The sequence below is a fragment of the Lygodium microphyllum genome, chromosome 13 (genome assembly GCF_053477565.2).
Source record: "Lygodium microphyllum isolate KBCC chromosome 13, Lygodium_microphyllum_v1.1.10, whole genome shotgun sequence".
NCBI lineage: Eukaryota > Viridiplantae > Streptophyta > Polypodiopsida > Schizaeales > Lygodiaceae > Lygodium > Lygodium microphyllum.
The window spans coordinates 148,224,287-148,244,840 of NC_141147.1; the positions used below are offsets into that span (position 1 = coordinate 148,224,287).

The 20,554-nt window shown below is 40.8% G+C and overlaps 1 protein-coding gene across 1 annotated transcript in view; it reads right to left on the reverse strand.

Annotated features, from left to right (window-relative positions):
* LOC148027333 (eukaryotic translation initiation factor 3 subunit I-like) overlaps window positions 1-20,554 on the reverse strand; it is a 54,261-nt gene that overhangs the window by 22,824 nt on the left and 10,883 nt on the right. Inside the window, exons 2-5 of the mRNA XM_087691902.1 lie at window positions 13,320-13,535; window positions 11,997-12,124; window positions 8,764-8,883; window positions 8,587-8,676 (exon numbers count right to left, since the gene is read on the reverse strand). Coding sequence (XP_087548028.1) covers window positions 8,587-8,676; window positions 8,764-8,883; window positions 11,997-12,124; window positions 13,320-13,535 — 554 coding nt within the window. The remainder of the gene's footprint in view (window positions 1-8,586; window positions 8,677-8,763; window positions 8,884-11,996; window positions 12,125-13,319; window positions 13,536-20,554) is intronic.

Genomic DNA, 20,554 nt, shown 5'->3' on the forward strand with positions numbered 1-20,554 from the left:
TACTGTTTGGACAAAATTTTGCGCCATTTGGTCATTTTATGTACATGCGGGTTTAATTCCATGCAATTTGGACATCTAGCACTTAAAAATTTTGGGGGTTTTGCTGAAGTTGCTCTATTTTGGTAAATTTGCTCTATTCTATGCATGTCAGAGGCAGTGCAGATGTATAATTGATGCTTTGAGCACAAAAAATTTGGGTGTTTTGACCGTGCGTGTCAAATTTTATGCCCGTGGGTGCATGTACAATAGAAATTGCAGCTAAAACTTAGGACTTCTCAAATAATGTGATGTATTTGTTATTGGAACAGCTGTAATCAGTTGTGGAGTGTTGTAGCACAAGGTTTAGTGCTTCTGAATTTAGTTGCAGGTCTGAAATTTCTGCTTTTACGTAGTCATTTATTGCTGGTTGGTACTTGTTTGTACCTTGGTCACTTGTGTGACAGTTAGGGCCTGCATTTGCTGAATTTTTTTGTCGTGTTTGGGCTGAAAATCATGGTTCGCAGCAATGACAGCAGTAATCTCATGCACATTAAGAAGCTTGAAGGAGCACATAACTTTGCAGTCCGGCAAAAACAATGCTATAATATCCTGTTGCAAAAGAAGCAGGCAAAGCCGATTAAGACCAAAGGGGCAAAGCCCGCAAACATGGAACAAGAAGACTGGGATGAGTTAAATGAGCTTGCACGCTCAACCATCGAGCTATTGATTTCTGATGCCTCATTGTTTAACATTGAAGGTCTAGATTCTGCCTATGCTATTTGGACTCGACTGGAAGAACTATATGCCTAGAAGAGTGCTGCAAGCAAAGTTTATTGACTGAAAAAGCTTATGGATTTGCATATGAAAGAGGATATAGCAATGTATGTTCACTTGAGTGAGTTTAGCTCTATTTTCAGACAACTCGTTGCCTTGAAGTTCTTGATTGATGAAGAATTTAAGGCTACGTTCTTGCTTTGCACCCTGCCAAAGAGTTGGGATACATTCAGGACTGCTATGAGCAATTTTAATGTGATCCTTCTCTATGCTGATGTAGAGAGTGCTCTACTCATGAAAGAAATGAATCGACAAAACAATGCATCTAATAAGTCTTCCAGTGCTTTGCATACTAGGGCCAAATCACAACACAAAGGCAAATTTGATAGCAAGGGACGCAGTAAATCACGTCGTAAGGATGTTGAATGCCATCATTGTAGCAAGAAGGGTCACTTTAAACGTGACTGCTACAAATGGAAGAAAGAGAAAGGAAAGGACAAGAAGACAGATGATAGCAAGGAAGAGAAGAAAGAGAATCAGCCTAAGAAGAGCGGTGTCAAAACTGAAGAGGCAAATGTAGTCACTCATGACAGTGACAATGGGAATGACGTACTCTTTGTCTCTTCACACTTTGGTACATATGCTTTACTTGCAGATACGGATGATGACATGCATACTTGGATTCTAGATTCAAGTGCTTTCTTTCACGTCACCCCTCATCATGAGTGGCTTTTTTACTATAAAAGGGGTCAATATGGTGTTGTCCATCTTGGGGATAACTATGCATGTGACATTGTGGGTATTCACAGTGTGCAGTTGCAGTTTCAGCATGGTTCTATCTTCATACTTCAGCATGTACGACATGTACCTCAGCTCAAGAAGAGCTTGATTAGCACAAGGCAACTAGATGACAATGGATTCTATACTACCTTTGGTGATGGGAAATGGAAGATCTATGAGGGATCTAGAGTGATTGCCAGAGGTTGTAAAAGTGATACCTTGTATCCTCTCCATGTATCTAGTGTGAGTGATCATGTTGTTGTCGTGACCGAGCAACCAAGTGTTTCTTTGTGGCATGGCCGGTTGGGACACATGAGTCAAATTGGAATAAAAGTGCTTTCTCGTTTGGGTTACTTGCCTTGTCTTCGTTATGCTGACTTTGAGCATTGTGATCATCGTGTTTATGGCAAACATGCACAGACGTCTCATAAGAAATCTCTTTCGCTGAAATCTTCTACTCTAGAGTTAGTATATTCCGATGTATGTCAAATGGCAAGGTTATCTTTAAGGGGGAAAAAAAATACTTTGTCACCTTTGTCGATGATGCTACATGGAAGGTATGGGTTTACACTATTCGTAGCAAGGATGAAGTGCTTGACAAGTTTAAAAAATTCTTGACATTGGTTGCTGATAAGACACTTAAGTGCCTTCGCTCTGACAATGGTGGAAAATATGTGTCCAAGACCTTTTAGGCATTTTGTGACAGCAAAGGAATAAAGAGAGAGCTCGCTGCCCCTCATAATCCACCCCAAAATGGAGTTGCAGAGCATATGAATCAGACCATACAAGATAAAGTTTGTACGGTGATGTCTCATGTTGCTTTACCTCATGGTTTTTGGGCAAAGGCTGTTATGGCAGCCGTACACTTGATTAATCGGTCACCAAGCAAGTCTTTGGTGGTGGTGGTTTTTGGGAGGGGGGGGGGGGGGGGGGGGGGGGAGTTTCCAAAGAAGCGTGGTCGGGCAAGCCACCTTCATATGCACACTTGAAAGTGTTTGGCTGCGAAGCATTTGTGCACATACGTAAGAAAGAACACAGCAAACTTGAGCCAAAGTCCTGTAAATGTATTTTCCTAGGATATGGTAATCAAGGTGAAATGGAGTATAGATTATGGAATCCTGAGAAAAGAAAAGTAGTACGCAGCAATGATGTTATCTTCCGGGAAGATCGCATGCACAAACAGCCCGAAAGAACAAAGGAAGTCCGTAGGGTTGTATTCCGGGAAGAAATACCTTTTGGACAGCAAAATGTGACCGTTGTATAGCAACAAATACCTGCTGTAAATGAACCTGCAAATGCAAAAAATAATATTGGAAAAGATCAGCCAGCTATTGCCCATAATGATAAGCCACTGGATGTGCAAGAACAGCCAAGACAACAAGCTGTTAATGCTGATTTGTAGGCTGAAATGCTAGGACAGCAAGCTGAAAATGAAAATTTGCACGAACAGCCAGCAAACAATGATCATTAGGTTAGAAGATCGTCTTGGGCTCCTAGACAACCTGATAGATTCATTCCTGGTGCAAACAATGTGGCTGATTATGTCATGTTGACAGACTGTGGTGAACCATCTTGCTTCAAGGAAGCAATGGACAGACAGGACAGCAAGAAATGGTATAAAGCCATGTTGTCAGAGATGAAATCTCTTGATAAAAATGGGACTTGGGACTTAGTGCAGTTGCCTAAGGGGCAGAAAACCCTTCCATGCAAATGGGTTTACAAGATAAAGGTCACTTCTGGTTCCTCGCCAAAGTACAAAGCAAGATTGGTTGCGAAGGGATACAAGCACGAACATGGAGCTGACTTTGATGAGATCTTCTCTCTTGTAGTCAAGATGACTACATTGAGAACCATTTTGGGCTTGATTGCAACTAAAGATATGGAGCTCATACAAATGGATGTAAAACTGCATTCTTACATGGTGATCTGCATGAAGACATATATATGCAGCAGCCTGAAGGGTTTGTGGCAAAAGGGAAAGAGAAGATGGTATGTAAACTCAAAAGGAGTTTGTATGGGATGAAACAAGCACCAAGAGAATGGTATCATAAGTTTGATACATTTATGCAGTCTCAAGGTTTTCATAGAAGTCACTGCTTGTACACCAAGAAGGCCGCAGATGGCAGCCTGATTATCTTAGTTCTGTATGTTGATGACATGCTAATTGCTGGCAGGGATACTCATGCCTTGGACTCACTGAAGCAAAGTCTTCATGACAGCTTTGACATGAAGGATCTTGATCATGCAAATCACACTCTGGGCATGCGAATACTAAGAGATAGGTCAAAAGGATTACTCTATCTATCTCAGCAAGAGTATATCTCCAAGGTTTTGCAACGTTTCAATATGGAGGGGGGGAAAACAATTGGGGTTCCATTGCCTCCATATGTGAAACTCGATGCAAAGAACAGCCCTACATCCGATGATGAGAAGGCTGAAATGGCCAACATACCATATGCTTCAGTTGTTGGCAATTTGATGTATGCTATGGTTGCTACACATCTTGACATTGCTTTTGCAGTGGGAGTGGTTAGCAGATACATGGCAAACCCTAGTAAAAAGCATTGGGAAGCAGTGAAAGGTATTATGAGATACCTCAAAGACACAAAGGATTTGTGCATTTGCTTTGGAAAGCAGAAGGCATCTGTTGTTGGCTTTACAAATGCAGACTATATTGGTAATGCGGATTGCAGAAAGTCCACTTCTGGGTATATGTTTACCTTCACAGGAGCAATCTCTTGGATCTCCAGACTACAAAAGTATGTTGCATTGTCTACTACAAAGGCAAAGCATGTAGCTACCACTGAGACATGCAAGGAGACTTTGTGGCTTTCATGTCTACTGGGAGAGCTTCGCATTATAGAGTTACCTGTTCTCCATTGTGATAGTCAGAGTGCTATCATGCTAGCATGGAATCCCGTCTTTCATACAGAGACGAAGCACATACAGGTGAAGTATTACTTCATTAGAGATGTACTAAACAGCAAGAGCATTGAGCTTGTCAAAGTGCATACAGATGATAATCCTGCAGATCTTCTCACGAAGGGTCTTCCAGCAGAGCAGTTTGCTCATTGCCAACAGATGATGGAAGTTGGATAGATATATGTATTTCAGCTTTGTACATACCTAGACTTAGCTGATTTTTTCTCCCCTTAAGGCACATCGCCTTTAGTTAGAAGGTTGTTGGAAATAAAGGGCCGTCGTGCCTTTTATATGTGCACGGGTGTGAACACACCCTTAGCACATTTGTGCTTTCATATATATATCTATCTAAAAACCTAAAGAGGTACACTCATCATTATACTCAAGAACGTTGTGCTCACTTTCCTCTCTACTATGCACTCTCTCTCTCTGTTTCTCTGCTGTGAGAAAGCATTGCGTGTCTCAATCCTTGCGCTCCAGGGCGTAACAGTTGCCTAGCCAATTTAATTATTCGCCAGTCATTATTTTTCAGGGCACTGAAATAATTATTAGATTAATTTTCAGTATTTAAAGACTGAAAATTAATATTTAATTATGGCTAATGCTAGAAAAACCATTTAGGAAGGTTGTCACTTGTCCAAAATGCCCATGCAAGACTGAAAAACGTCTTTAGAGACTGGAGAGAGGCATTTTTAGTATATTCAACTTACAAGAGAGAGGGAGGAGATGTTGCTGGTCTGATTTGCAGCCATTGGAGGACCTTCTAAGGCAGCCAAGGGCAAGAGAAAACCAATCAACAGCAGGCGACAACATCTATAGGCTAATGAGATAGGGCAGCAATAGTAAATGACTGATTTTCTTTAATTTTTTGCATCTACAAGCTGTTGTGGCAAGGGAGCAACTGCATTTGACTAATTTTTCAGTCATTTTTCGCAACAAAACTCTGAATTTTCTCTCTCCTCAGCTTTCTCTCTCATCTCCCAACCATTTCACAACCTTGCTCCAAAGATCTCAGTATTTGAACCCTTTGACTGAGAATTTGCAAATTTCTTTGCTGTAAACCCTAATTTACAGTAGAAATTAGGGTTTAGCAACAACCTCGGATTGGAAGCGTGCCAAAAATTAGAAGCTCCAAGTCTTGGATTTTTCAGGTCTGAAGGTGAATTTCAGCTAAATTCAGGTGGAGGACTAGCCAACCATTGAATTTGGGGCATTTCCATCGCCCATGAAGTGGGTGAAGGCCAATTAAGTGCCCGAATCAAGGGGCAAATCAGATTGAAGATTTGCTAGTCACTTTGGACAGCAAGGGGAGTTTGGATTGTGAAGGGGATCAGGAGAATCCCATTGAAAATTTCTTCAATAAAGCTAAAGAAATACCGAAAGGGGCGCCAAATTTGGGGCCAATCGGATGTGCATTGCCCAAGATCAATAGGTAAATTTGTATTTTTAGATTTGCATTTATTGTTCGATGTTGTAATTAAGTTGTAATCAGGGATTTACCACCCATCCACGGAAGAAAGACTGGTTACAAGCTTCCTTTGAGCATTGATAATTGTCTCGAAGAATAAAAAGAATAGTTTGGTAATTCCAGAGGATGCACATTACAATTCACTATCATCGAAGGCCCTACCGATCTTGGTTAGTTAACCTACGAGGTCAATGAGTTTGTACACCCACTCATTGATTCTTGGTCCCAATGAGTTAAACAACTTTGTCAACAAGGTAAGACCATACGGACTAAGCAATTTTGTGCTTACTACAAGCGGCTGTTAAGATAAAAACTCACCCATATTGATTAGCTCTTTAAAACAATCCCAAAACATGTAAATTACCAAAAAGTGTCATTAAACAATAAGTAGTTCTAGGGAGTTTCTATGTCTCACTTGCAAAACCCTAATTTGGAAGAATCCTTCTGCATCTACAAATAAACAAGCTGCCCAACATTCAAACCCATCCCTATGTGCAAGTTTCTCACTCCTATGTGCAAGTCTCAAGCATCTTTTACTAGTTGTCCAGTCCCAAAAGTGACAGCTTCTATGTAGTCTACAACTATCGCCCAACCTCTCACTGCTGCCGGTGATCAGCTGTCATCATCTTTAGAAGATTACATTGCTCTAGTGAACAACACACATCAACACCTCCCATAGTCCACTCCCACAAGAGCCACCACCTATTGGAAAGCTCTACCCTTAAGCATTCTTTACATTCTCTCCTTCATTTACAACATTGATTCATTCACTTCAAAGTTCTTCTTCTCGGTTTTGTTTGTGTTTTTGAGTTTTGAGTTTTGCATTTTGTGTTTTTGCATTTTGCATTTGTGTTTATTGTGTTTTAGTCGTGTTCATATTTTCTATGTTTTCTCAATATAAACCCTAGCATATCTTCACAATGGTAAACACGTTCTGCGAAATAAGGAAGACAAGGGTACCCAATGCCCCGGTTTTCTCAATATAAACCCTAGCATATCTTCACAATGGTAAACACGTTCTGCGAAATAAGGAAGACAAGGGTACCCAATGCCCCGGTTTTCTCAATATAAACCCTAGCATGTCTTCACAATGGTAAACACGTTCTGCGAAATAAGGGAGACAAGGGTACCCAATGCCCCCAATCACCAACAATGAATTTGTCGATCTCATTTGGGCAAGCAAATGCAAGTGGAATAGAAACATGTCCTTTGAGGGAACCCCAATGGGAGTGCATCTTCAAATTTAATAGGTCACTTCCATATCTTGCATTGTCAATGCAAAACACAGCAAAGGAAGGGCTGCAAGGGGAGAAGGTGGCTGAGAAATAGATGATTAGTAGCAAAGAGACGATGAAATGCAAAAGAACAATGAGAACCATACCCCAAACACAGAGAAAATATAGCATCACCTGCTGCTGCCACACTAATCACAGCAGTCATCTGCCTTCAACTGCACAAACACCACTGTGAGCATGCTGAGATGGTTGTTAGACACCTCAAAATTAACTGCTGAATAAACACAGACGTGTGCTTTGTCCAGCCTCCCAGGAACCAAAGTGCAAACTGAGTAATAAATGTTCAGTGGGAGTGGCCCTACATATATTGTACAACCCTGCAAGTCCTGGTTAGGGGCACTCTACAAAACGCACAAGCATGTGTCTGGAATCTGCTGCAAAATACAGCCTCCTGCTACCAAAGCACCAGCACAGTCCGTCACCAAAAAAGATTGACGGAGTGCCAACCACTGTTGCACCAGTAAAACAATATGTTGTGATACACAGGTTCAAATTCCGGGATCAAATTGCTGCACCCTCCATGACGATTTTCAGTGATGAGGATGTAGATTGTGCTCTAATACCATGGCAAACCCAGAGGTGCACAGAGAGAGAGTGGACAGTCAAGGAGAATGAGACAAATACAAGAGGTAGATAAAAGACCCCCCACACTGAAACTGAAATGCTCAATCTGCAATTTAGTGTGTACACATTGAACCCCAAAAATAGGCGGGAGTAGAAAACTGTGCAGATGACAGAAACTGGCCAACCTGAAACATGTAATTTGGTCTGGACTGTCTAGGAGCAGGCGCAAAATTCTGGAAACAAAAGTCTAAATACATTGTGCCTTGATATGGGAAGCTGGAGGCATACTCTCAACAGGAAGGAAACGAGGGCAGCAGGACATTAACCTGACGGAGGTTGATAAATCAATAATACAGCAAATCATCAAAAAGTTGATATTCTTAGCAAATTGGGCACTTGCAATATTACTGATCTATATACATACCAATCTTAAAAGCAGAAAGCTGTTCGTGCATTTTGATTTATATAGTAAACTAATCAATAACAGCTTCTGAACTAAATCTGTACCAATCTAAAAAGAAGAAAGCTGTTCGTGCATTTTAATTTATATACAGTCCTAACCAATAGCAGCTTCTGAACTATATATGTACCAATCTAAAAAGCAGAAAGCTGTTCATGCTTTAAAACTATGTACAAAACTAATCGATAACAGCTTGCCTAATAAATCAACTTCATAATAACTTAGAGCACATAGCAACGTAAAAAAACTTAACGTTTTGAACTGATTGCAATGAAAATGAAACTGTGAAAGAGACCACTTCAAAAGCCTCATGCACACAGCAAAAAGGGACATTTTGTGCATACATGATCAAGAAGTGGAGATATGGCAACCGCATTTACAGGACGCTCTGCTTGGTATGTCTTCAATAACTGTAATGTCCTTATGTCCCAGAGCTAAAACCAGACAAAATATCATGCAAATTAGAAATTAAAAGACTAGATGTTTTTCACAATGAGATGAAGAGTTCAAAAAGAGTCTACCTTGGCAGTCTTATCGCTTGATCCTGTGATAAAATGTGAGCCATCAGCAGACTTTGCCAAAGAAGTAATATTTTTTTGATGCCCAGTTTCCCGGTCACTTTCTTTCAGCAGCTTGCCAGACTATAATGAGATTTTACACAAATATCAACATGGATACAGTAGCTTATGCATTGAGACTGACACAGGAGCTATAAATCAAAAAGACCCAAGCAACAAAATTTACTGCTAGCTACTATGCACAAAACAAGCCCACATGATGTCTTCTTGTAGTGCAAGCTGAATAAGTTATAATCATCAGTCTCCTAAGAGACAACACAACGTGTTAATCTTGTAAATGGAATTTCTGACCACCCCCCCCCCCCCTCCAAGGGTTGGGGTTTCGGGGGGTGGGGGTGGGGGGGTGTCAGTGAGAGAAGAGAGGCACAAAAGACATACCGCTGCCCTTCTGCATTGTCCTAGCTTCTAAGCCTGATGCAGTGCCACCCTCCATTAATTTTCACTTCTCTCCTAGGTGATTACAAGCTCCATTGCCCACTCCAAGAGAGACTCTTGGAACATCAGCCAAAACAGAAGTATGCAGGCACAATCCTAAGAAATGAAAAGGATACATGATAGGGAACTTATTGTCCTAGTGAAGAATGTGTCCACACCCTTGTTGCTCACTTTCAAGCACAGCACCCACGACAAGCCACACTAGCCCATTCATTCTCATGCACATCACTTTGCCACACCATGGACATGGTAATGTGTACTCACATAAAGTATTAACAAGTTAGCTATCCTGCTTGCTGTTCAACTTCACATAGAGAGTTTTTTTGACCATACTATTGCTCCTCCTTAAATGGCCTACGACCTTCAACCATGCCCACGTTCCACTAGCATACTAGCAAGATTACCAAAAGTGGCATGACCCTATTGCCTCAATGACCTCACAGGCACCGCCATGATTGCCCCACTCAAAGCCAGAACCAACCCACCTGCAGCAAAACATGAGGTGAGAGGAGAGGAGAATAACAAATCAGGAGGGAGGGCGAATGCTGCCAACCTTGAACCAAGTGCCCTCGAACTTATGACATTACTACTGAATCTTAAATCACGAACTGTTCTAGTATTCCACCCTCTACTCTATCTAGAGAACCTAGATCTATGCAATAACTGGACGTCTCACTTTCCTCGAAGACAATAACTTATTTAAACCTAGCAAGCATTTCAGTTTCCACAAGCATGTCCACATAGAACAAGCAGACGCCTCAACCTGTACTGGTGGCTGCCTCCTTGAAATGTCAAGAAAAAGGGCCGTATATAGTGCTGGAAGGTTCAACCTACAGACTTACATGTCCTACCTGCCTGTTGGCTACCTTGCCACATGGCTAGTTAGCTGGCTAGCCATCTACCTGCCATTATGCCACCTTACTCTTAGCCCACCCAAGAGGCTCCTGTACACACCACTTGCTCCAGGCAACCTGCCTGCCACCTATTGACCATGAGGCTGCCCCTTCTCTCTGCTCATCCAGTTGCCATTCCCTTCCCTCTGATCCATCTGGCTGCCACTTAGGCAATCATGCACACCCACATTTGCATCTATGCCTATCTCTACTATGTATAGCATTAATACATTTCATGGTTTTGATTGTATTTGAGTAATTAGGCAGGTCCGAGTGGTTGAGCAGCCATTTATGTCAGGCTCAGATGTCTCGGGTGTCACCCTGTGCCTGTGGACTTTTTATAGGTGCCTCCTCCCGAGTCCCCACTCTGCTCATTCATTACACTTCTGCATCTGTTAGAGAGAGGGAGACTGGAGGCACTCTGGTAGTCGCCACAGCCTGTGTGGTTTGTACACATCTTCTCGTGCTCTGGTGTATGGATTCCATGGCCCGTTTCTTCGTTCATTGAGTTCTCATGTTCTTGCTTTCGTGTTCATCTCTTTCAGCGTTCAGCAGTTGTTTTCATTGCTTCCATGTTGTATCTCTTTCTCACATTATGAAGCACTTGAGTTACAACAATGCACCTTGAAAGGTTTTCTTATGTCAAAAAAATGAAAACCAAGCCTGTACTATCTGACCAAAATTCCTCTCTGCAAGACAAGCACAGGTGTGTACACCTTTTTGCATCATGCAAGAGCCAAGTGGGGTGTTCCATAATATCCTCAACCTTTTTCAGTTAATGATGGCAACCATTTGACATTCTGAATATTCTCACGATCAACTTCAGGTACCAATACTTGGGGTTTGTATCCTTAATTTCCTCTATTGAGCATCTAGGAATGGCATTCCCTCTTTTGGTCTTTCAAGACATGAATGAGACATAGATTTATCATACCCACAGCAAAAACATTACCCTTCTTTTGATTACTAAACCGGCTTTTTAGGCATAAAAGGTTTTCTTGCTGAGAATCTCTATCCTTGCTTCGTCGGCAGTCACAAGCAAGGCGCCAATGGGGTGATTATTTACAGCACCAACGTTGCTCCTTGGTTGCACCCACAATTACATACTGACGTTTCTATGCCACTCCAAAGTTGGATGCTAAGATTATACACAAGAAGCTTTGGACTGACATTGAGCGTAATCATCATGCAATGTCCTACATGTGAATGTTGAACAGGCATAAGAAAGATCCCTTGAGTTCTCCTGTCAGTCATCATGCAAAGCAAGTCAGATGGCATAAACTGCCAAGGTTATGTAAAATGTCCATGACTCAAAAAGAACACTATGTAGATCCAGATCTACAAAGACATTCACCAAAGAAGACCTGGTCTTTTACCACTTCAATTTTCATGTCTACTCTCTGGCAATCATATCACTAACAGACTGCTAGTTAAAACATACATGTAGCATGAACTTCATTGTCTAGAGGGTAAGCTGTGTAGAAGAAGAACTTATGATCACTTATGATCATTTGGAAACTTCATGTTAAGGAAAATATGTTTAACACTGAAATACACTCTATTCATTCACCCTTTATAAACATATACCCCCTTCAGAAATAAACCAAAAGTACGCATAATGCATCTTCTTCCAATCTAAGGATTAATAGAATTAGCAAATTGCAGCCTACTTAAGAGCTCTTAACAAATTAATACCATATGGAAAAACTTTCGGCAAAAAAAAAAGGAAATACAAGTAATGCATGTATTTGCAGTCCAACGATCAACAGAAAAATCCCAGCTTTCATAATATGCCCTACAACAAGATTTGGTCCCAAAAAATTTATTATTAAGGCTAGATGTACACACCTGTGCATCCCACACGCGAATAACTGCATCCTCACCAGCACTTATGATAGTCTTATTGAGCGGACCCCAGACAACTCTATTGATTCTGCCTTGTGGTCCCGTGATAACGAGTAAAGAGTCGCTGGTCTCTACATGTAGTGGTATACAAGTTATTTTCAAAGACTGCAAACTTTGTATTACAGGCATTAAAGCTGTGCAGGAATGAAGCTAATGTTCCTTTCCTGTCCCTGATGATAAGATCCACAAAGTTGAATGCAATGATTATAGAGGTGCATTGTAGTAAGCAGTTACCATAGATGTGATCTGCTTGGAAAAACAAACTTAATCTTGCGCTCTTCTCAACATACAAGCATTTCAGAAAAATAAACAATTATTATTTACTTTGTGCTTTACAACCTTTGGTTTTTGCCTCCATCTCGAACATCTCAAACTTGCCCTGATACCCTCATCATAGAGATGCATCTGGCAGATTTGAGTATTGACCATTGACAAAAACAGGAACATACTTTTGTCCTGCGGCTTGCCAAAGAGGCTGTTCTTGACAACACAGGAACCTACCTCAACCTTCAGTTTATCAGTACATAGGGTATCTCACTGCTACAGCTTCTAGCTGTTAAGACGCTGACTGATATACAGTTGATCAATAACAGTTGCAGTCCATCATTTCTAAGAACCACCTTACATGACAAACATGATGAGAGATCTAAGTGAAGCTCCCCACATCTATCAGCTGGACAAAACTCTAAAAATGGGAGAAAATGACAATTTTAACCTGATTAATATACAGTTAATCAATAACAGTTGCAGTCAATCATTTCTAAGAACCACATTACTGTTGGGTGTAAAGTTCCTTCAGATGTAAAGTCCCATTAATCTCCGTGTGTATAAACTTATGGGTGTGAACACACCCTCATTTGTGCCCTATCATATAAATACATTTTTATTCTTTGTGTACCCTAACACTAGCTGGTACACTCATCCTGGGATTCTCACTCTCATTCTCACTCTTAGCTCTGCTCCTGCTCCATTCCTGTCTTGCACTCCATTGCACTCTCGCCACAACAGTTACATGACAAACATGATAAGAGGTCTAAGTGAAGCTCCCCATATCTATCAGCTGGACAAAACTTTAAAAATGGGAGAAAATGACAATTTTAAGATGTGAACAAACCAACAAATTTGACACCCAAGAATAAAATAAAAACATAGACACACTCATGCAAAAATAAGCAGCCTTGAACCGGACATAATGAGCTAAGCACCCCTGATTTGCTATGCTAGAAAGCATTAGAAGTCTTAGTCTGAGAATATTGTAATACTCACGCTTAGATCGATCCTTCTCAATTTTTTTCACATGTATGGCAGAAGGTGCCCCCATGAAGGGATCAGTGCTGATAAGAGCTAGCTTGTCGCCAGTAGCAAAGTCTACAGCCCTAGCTGGAGACTCAAAATTGAAGGAATGAAGCTGCACTCCTGTCTCCACATCCCAAATTTTTGCTGACTGGTCCGCAGACCCAGTAATCAGTCGAGAAGTGTCTCCTGGAACCACATCTCTACCACATTAAATACCATCAATAGGAAAAAATACCAACTACAACTGAGCAATCAAGAACCTAAATAAAGAGATTGGCTAAGAGCTTTCTGTTTATACTGAATGTTGAACTGCATATAACTTCAGCTCCCACTGAAAAAAAAAATCTTTTAACCAAAAAAATTTCATTCAGCACAGCCACAAAAACATGTCTCAAAAGATATATCTGTATGCTTTTGCAAACAATAAGAAGCAACATCATATCCTCTACATCAATACCAGCTGGAAAACTCCAGAGACACTCTCATGTTACGCCAGGGAGAACATTTCACCTAAGGTCCTTGTTTGAGCTTGTGCATAGGCATACAAGCACAATGGACAAGTGCATTATGAGCACATCTGTGGAGTTGGCATGTGCATGTCCCGAAAGCAAGGTGAAATTGGACTCGTGCATGGGTAAAAGAGAGGGCTGCACATACTGGTGTCCAAAGCAATGTGTGTGTACAAAGTGAAGTTTGATTCAGCTTGAGTGGATCATTTGTAGCACATGGTCTGAAGATTAAGACCACATGATCTGAACACTAGGAATTCAATAGTTGACACGGTTTTTTTCATCTGACAATTACACCCATAGCATGGTCACATTGGAGGAGGTTATATCCGGGACACGCTGACAGACCAACACAACTGTCAGAAAGAAGTATGGCTGCTCTTGTGTTCAACCAGCTAAGCATGTGTCCACTAACAATGACAAAGTTGCTCAGTGTAATTGTGTGTCTGCTGAAAGTGGCTATCATGCAGCCTCCATAACTGATGACATAAAATCCACTACGCGGACCTTACAGCTGCTGAGCACATCTGCCTCACTAATTCACCCACTGCTGATTCCAGTGTCACCACCTCTGACAGGCCCGCAAATGTACGGTTTGCTGCGACACAAGTTGCATGCACCACAGTCCATCTACATGACCACCAGGGCCACCCGTTATTCTCTATCATCCAATCATATCTCCTTTCTTTCTTTATTATCGTTTGCTAGATAAAGTGATTATCCACACTTCTCATCAACCACTCATTATCTCAAGCCATGTTGACTACCACTTTTCTTCCTAGCACTGCCATATTAGGCATCCCCTCATGCACTCTACACCTCTATCCTCAACTACTCAAAACAAGGATATCCATGCCGATTTATGGTGTCTCTTTCCCCCCTTCCAATGACTAAAGTGGCAACCACTAGCTAGCCTACTTATACCATTGGATCCACTATGCACACTTCAATGAGGCGTGGTGGGCACTTGAGGCAAATCTCCCCGTACTCGTAGTAACCAAAAGATGTGTTTCGTATTGACCAAACGCAAAGCCTCAGAACACTCAAAATATTTCATTTTGTTTCACAAAACAGGCTTGCAAAGTGAAAAAAATATCAAAAAGAAAAAGATTAAAAGGATTTTTCTAATTAAAGAAAATGTGCAGGCTGTCTCTCTTTTACAACTTGCATTTTGTCCACATCCTCATCCTTGTGCATCCTATCGCACCCCCATCTCTTCCTACTCTATTTTGATTTGCAAAACAAAAAAAAAAAATTAAAGGGTTTCTTTTATTAAAGAAGACACAGGCAGTTTTTCTTTTACAACCTACATTTAATCCACACCCTCCTCCTTGCACACCCCATCCCATTGTGCGCCGCTGCCTCCTCCATCTCTTCCTCCTCCACTATCTATTACGCTTATCGTACTCCGTAAAGTTCTGGTGCAAACGCTCCCTTATCCACGGCGCTGAATTCTAACCTAACAATGGTATCAAAGCCATACCTCTTCTAAGCAGCTGCCCCCTCCAGTGTCGTCATTGAACCTCGCTCTCAGCTCATATACCAGTTGCTGTTCCAACCACCCATCTCCCCAACCTGCATTAATTTGAATAGTCTGCCTTGCTCAAACAGCCATGTACCAATCACCTCCATGTCCCAACAACCTGCAGTAGAATTGCCAAGTCAAAACTGTCTGTTTCAACCCTCAATATGCAACACAAGTCTTGGTTATCCAACATCTGCACAAGCTAACAATCCCTCCTTGCATGCTAACAGCCTGCGCCAATCACGACAAGTCTAGCCTGCGCTGAAAGTGGTGAAATCTGCCCCAACAGTCCATTTCACAATACGTTTGCCAACACATGCCCCAAAAGTTCATGTTTCATTAGCAGACAGCCCCTTGTACTATCACGAGGACATGAAATTTTATTGCTTTGCTTAGCATTTAATTAGAAGTTAATCAAATGTGCTAATGTGATTTGCACATGTGAGATCGAAGTCAATAATTTCACAGTACGGGGCATAGGACCCCAAGATATCACTTGGTGCCAAAGGCAAAATTTGTGATAAGTTGTGCCTAACAGGTATTAGGTGATGCATGTTGTCAAATTTTCGCCTAGACCAATTTATTGGTCACTAATGTCAATGGTGACACTAGAGACTAGGCATTAATTTATTAATTGATGCGGATCTAAGAGCTAATAACTACTCAAGGATTCTTGCAAGACAAATTGGCCTGGCCAATTTAATTAATTATTGGCTATTGAAATTAATTTTTTGAGCACTAGAGTAGGCTGAAAATGCTGAAAAATGGGATTAAAAGGCTGCCACTTGGTAAAACTTATCCATGCAAGTCGAAAAAAGGTTTTTAAGGGCTAGAAGAAGGTTGTTAGAGAGCAAGGAGAGGCTGTTGATGTAATTTGCAGCTACCAAGGATCGGTCTTACAGTAAGTGACAGCAATTTGGGCCCTCTAGGAGCAGGTGACAACATGCCAAGGTCCTTCTAATGCAAGTGATAGCATGCAAGAGGAGGCATCAATCATTCTCGTGATCCTAAGCTGTAGATGATAACTTCATGGCTGTTTGAGCAAGGCAACAGCAATTTTCCAACATTTCTAGCGATGAAACTCTGAAATTTCTCTCTCCAACATTCTCTCTCATCCCCCAACCATCTCTCAAGTTATCTCAACATTTTCCAACAGTTTGAGCCATTAGAAGAAGAGATTTCAATCAATCTCTGTTGTAAACCTTAATTTACAGCAAAAATTAGGGTTTGACAACCACCTCGAGATGTGTGCTTAGAATTGAGGGCCTAAGACTTGAATTCTAGCGATTGAAATTGAGGAATTTCAAGGAGATTCAAGAGGCCAGTCAACCAACATCAGATTTAGAACTGAATTCACCTTTCAAGGAGCAAAGTAAAGGCCAATCCCTAAGCAAAACCAAGGGGCAAATTGGTTTGGAGACTTGCTCATTAGTTTTGACAACAAGAGACACTTGGACTAGCGGAGGAGATCAGAGGATCTCTATTGTACATTCATTTCCAATAAAAATTAAAGAAATATCACGAGGGGCATCAATTTTGGGGCCACTTAGGTATCCAATGCCTAAGAATAACGTGTGCATTTTCAATTCATGTGAATTTTATACTTGTTGTAATTAGTACTTAATCAGGTTACTTACCACCCTATCTGAGGAGGAAGGCTGGTTTCAAGGTTCAATTGCCAAGATACCATCAATTCCCTTGACTTGGTGTCCCCAAGGAACCTAATTGAAGATCAAAAGCTTTACTTTAGAGCCGAAATTGTATTCAGCTAAGCATTACGACAAGAAAGTCTTTAGATGGGATCAAGCAAAGATAATGCCTCTCAATCTAAAAATGCACAAAGTGTTGGGGATAATGCAATCCCTGATCTTGGAGAAGACGCACAACATGGACAACAATGGACAACAAGCTGACATCAAAGTGTTGGGGATAATGCGATCCCTGATCTTGGAGAAGGCGCGCAACATGGACAACAAGCTGACGTTGTTGATAAAATGCACAAAGTGTTGGGGATAATGCAATCCCTAATCTTGGAGAAGGCGCGCAACAAGAGTTGAAGACATATGCTTTGATGACTGCAAATGAAGGTATTTCACGTTTATTTTCAGGGTTAGCTGACATTGTTAATTTAGACCAAAATATGGGTCCCTCCAAGCCTTCACAAGTTGATGACCAGCAAGTAAGAGAATTGTGATGACCAATTTAAAGATTAGTTGAGGACAGCAACTAAAATGTTTATGCAATTGGCAAATCATCCTGAATTCATGCACCTTTTTGAACCCATTAAAGGAGCGTAGCAAAGGCAAAAAGAGGAAATCGTCTTCGAAAGCTTCGAGACAACAAGATCCGAAGAAAGAGCCAATACAACAGCATGATGTTCCAAACATGGGTAGCGAGCATAAGCAAATGATGCCAATGGGGCAATTGATGCATATGCAAGGCCAACTTAGAAGTACCAATCCAATGCTTTTTGGACAATAGGGACATACATGCAATTATGGGGCAGCCACGTTACTTTGGTGGTGGCACTAGTTGCCATGCTACGGTGGATCAGGGACCACATACAAAGATCCCACAACCAATGCATGGTGTGCAAGGCCTAGTGTATCCGGGTATGTCTAGTAATATACATAACCCCATATGCAACAATATTAACATGATGCTAGGGCACAAAGTGACAAGTTTGGTAACACATATGCAACCCCCTCTGTTTGGGACTCATGGTATTAATGCTGGTCATGCAAATGCTCCGTATAGTGTTGGTCATGAGGAAAATGCAGCTAGTAATGCATGCAACATATGGAAAAATGTATCTTGGTATGGCTCGTAGTATGCAAATTCCCATGCACAATCACATTGCAATGGTCCAATGTATGCAAACAAGAATGTTTCCTAATCCATTTGGTGCTCCTTGCATGTCAGGTACACATGAGAGGTTAGTCAACTCAATGCAATGTTACATATTAGTTAAGTTGGAATTGTAAGAATGTGAAAGTATAAAGCATTGCAATGCTTAAGGGGAAGAAATGCCTACAACCTAGTGGAGGTTTTGGGGCAAGTAAAGTTAGAGGTAAAGTTTCGATTTGCTTCTTGGTGAAGCTTCAATATTGTTTTACCAATAGATACAAAGTGGATGGAAGAGGATGACTTAGCACACCATCCTCAATCGTTGCACCTTTACCGAGATACTTTCAATTAGAGCCGACTTTGGTTCAAGCTTGGTCAAGTTCAACAGAGCAAGGGTCCAAAGCATTGCTTGATGCTCAAGGAGGAGGTAGCACTTCCACTCCACCAATTGTGGACAGTTCTCGTATGTAGTGGATCTTGGATGTATTCAACATGCATCCAAGGTACTACGCTAATAGTACGTCTGCCATGAGGTCACTATTCAATGTATTAGTCGCTGTGAGATGTAGGCAAATGAGCGCTGAAACTATACTTTTGCATCAATTTATGATCACTTGGACATGAGTTTTTGCCTCAGTTTTGAGATCAAATTCTGATCAATTTCAGCTTAGTTTTTACTAGTTTAAGAACCGTTTATGGTCACTTTTGGGATTGGTTTTGCGTCAGTATTTGCGTCGATTACTAATCAATTTTTGCAATCAGTTTGTGATCAATTTGAGGTCACATTTGCAACGGTTTGTGATCAGTTCTTAGATCAACAAGTGATCAATTTATGCTCAATTTTCAATGGTTTACAGCTGCTTCCATGGACAACAACATGTTAATAAATGCCACTGATAGTTTCAGCCATAGTTTATGCTGAGAATATGCTTTATTGTGATTCTGAAGTCAAAACAATTGAGAAACATGAGTTATGGATGTATCCAATGGGTTTCTAGCAACGGTTCTAGACTAATTTTCAGTTTTAAGTTATGTATATGCTAGCTGGAAATTTTCAATAGATTTGGGACGTATGGCATGGTTGGACAACAGTGGCCAATGTTGTGATTGTGATGCCTATTGTGACTGTGATACATTATAAAAATTCCAATTCAGTGTAATCGAGGATGATTGCAAGGATTTCAAGAGAAAGGTCTATCATGAGGACGTGAAATTTTATTGCTTTGCTAAGTATTTGATTAAAAGTTAATCAAATGTGCTAAGGTGACTTGCACATGTGAGATGCAAGTCAATTATTTCACCGCATAGGATGTAGGACTCCGAGATATCAATTGGTGTCAAAGGCAAAAGTTGTAATAATTTATGCCTGACACGCACTAGCCTAGACCAATTTATTAGCCACTAACGCCAGTAATGACATTAGAGACTAGACATTAATTAATTAATTAATACCGATCTAAGGGCTAATAACTACTCACAGATTCTTGGAAGACAAATCAACCTCGCTAATTTAATTATTGGCTTGTGAAATTACTTTTTTGAGCATTAAAGTAAATATTAAATTAATTTTCACAATTAATATTCTAAAAATTACTTTAATAAACTGAAAATGCTAGAAAATGGGATTCGAAGGCTGCCACTTGGCAAAGATTGCCCATGCAAGTGGAAAAAAGATTTTTAGGGATTGGTAGAGTCTATTCCAACCATTGTGAGAATGAAGGAGGCTATTAGAGAGCAAAGAGAGGTTGTTGGTGTGATTTGCAGCCACCAAGGATTAGTCCTATAACAAGTAATTGTAACCAGTCTTCCTCCTTGAATAGGGTGGTAAATAACTTGATTAAGCACTATTTACAGCAATTAACAAATTCACAAAACTAAAATACACACTTTACTATATAATCTTAGACATTGGACACCCCGTTGGCCCCAAAACTAGTGCCCCTTTCGGTATTTATTTAACTTAATTGAAGAAGAAGTTGATGTACAATGGGATTCTCCCAATCCCTTTCAATATTTCAACTCCCCTTGCTGTCCAAAATAACCAATCTGATTTGCCCTTTGATTCGGACAGTCAATTGGCCTTCATCCGCTTTAATGGAGATTAAAAAATGCCCAAAATCATTGATTTTCTGGTCCCTCCACTTAAATGGACTAAAAACAGCTTCAGCCTTATTGAATCCAAGTCTTGGAGCTTCCAATTTCTGGCACACTTCCCAAGGCTGCTACTAAATTCTAATTTCTACTGCAGATTAGGGTTTACAGCAAAGAAATCTGAAATTTCTCAACCTCTGGTGATCTCAATGCTGTAATCTTTGGAGTAAGGT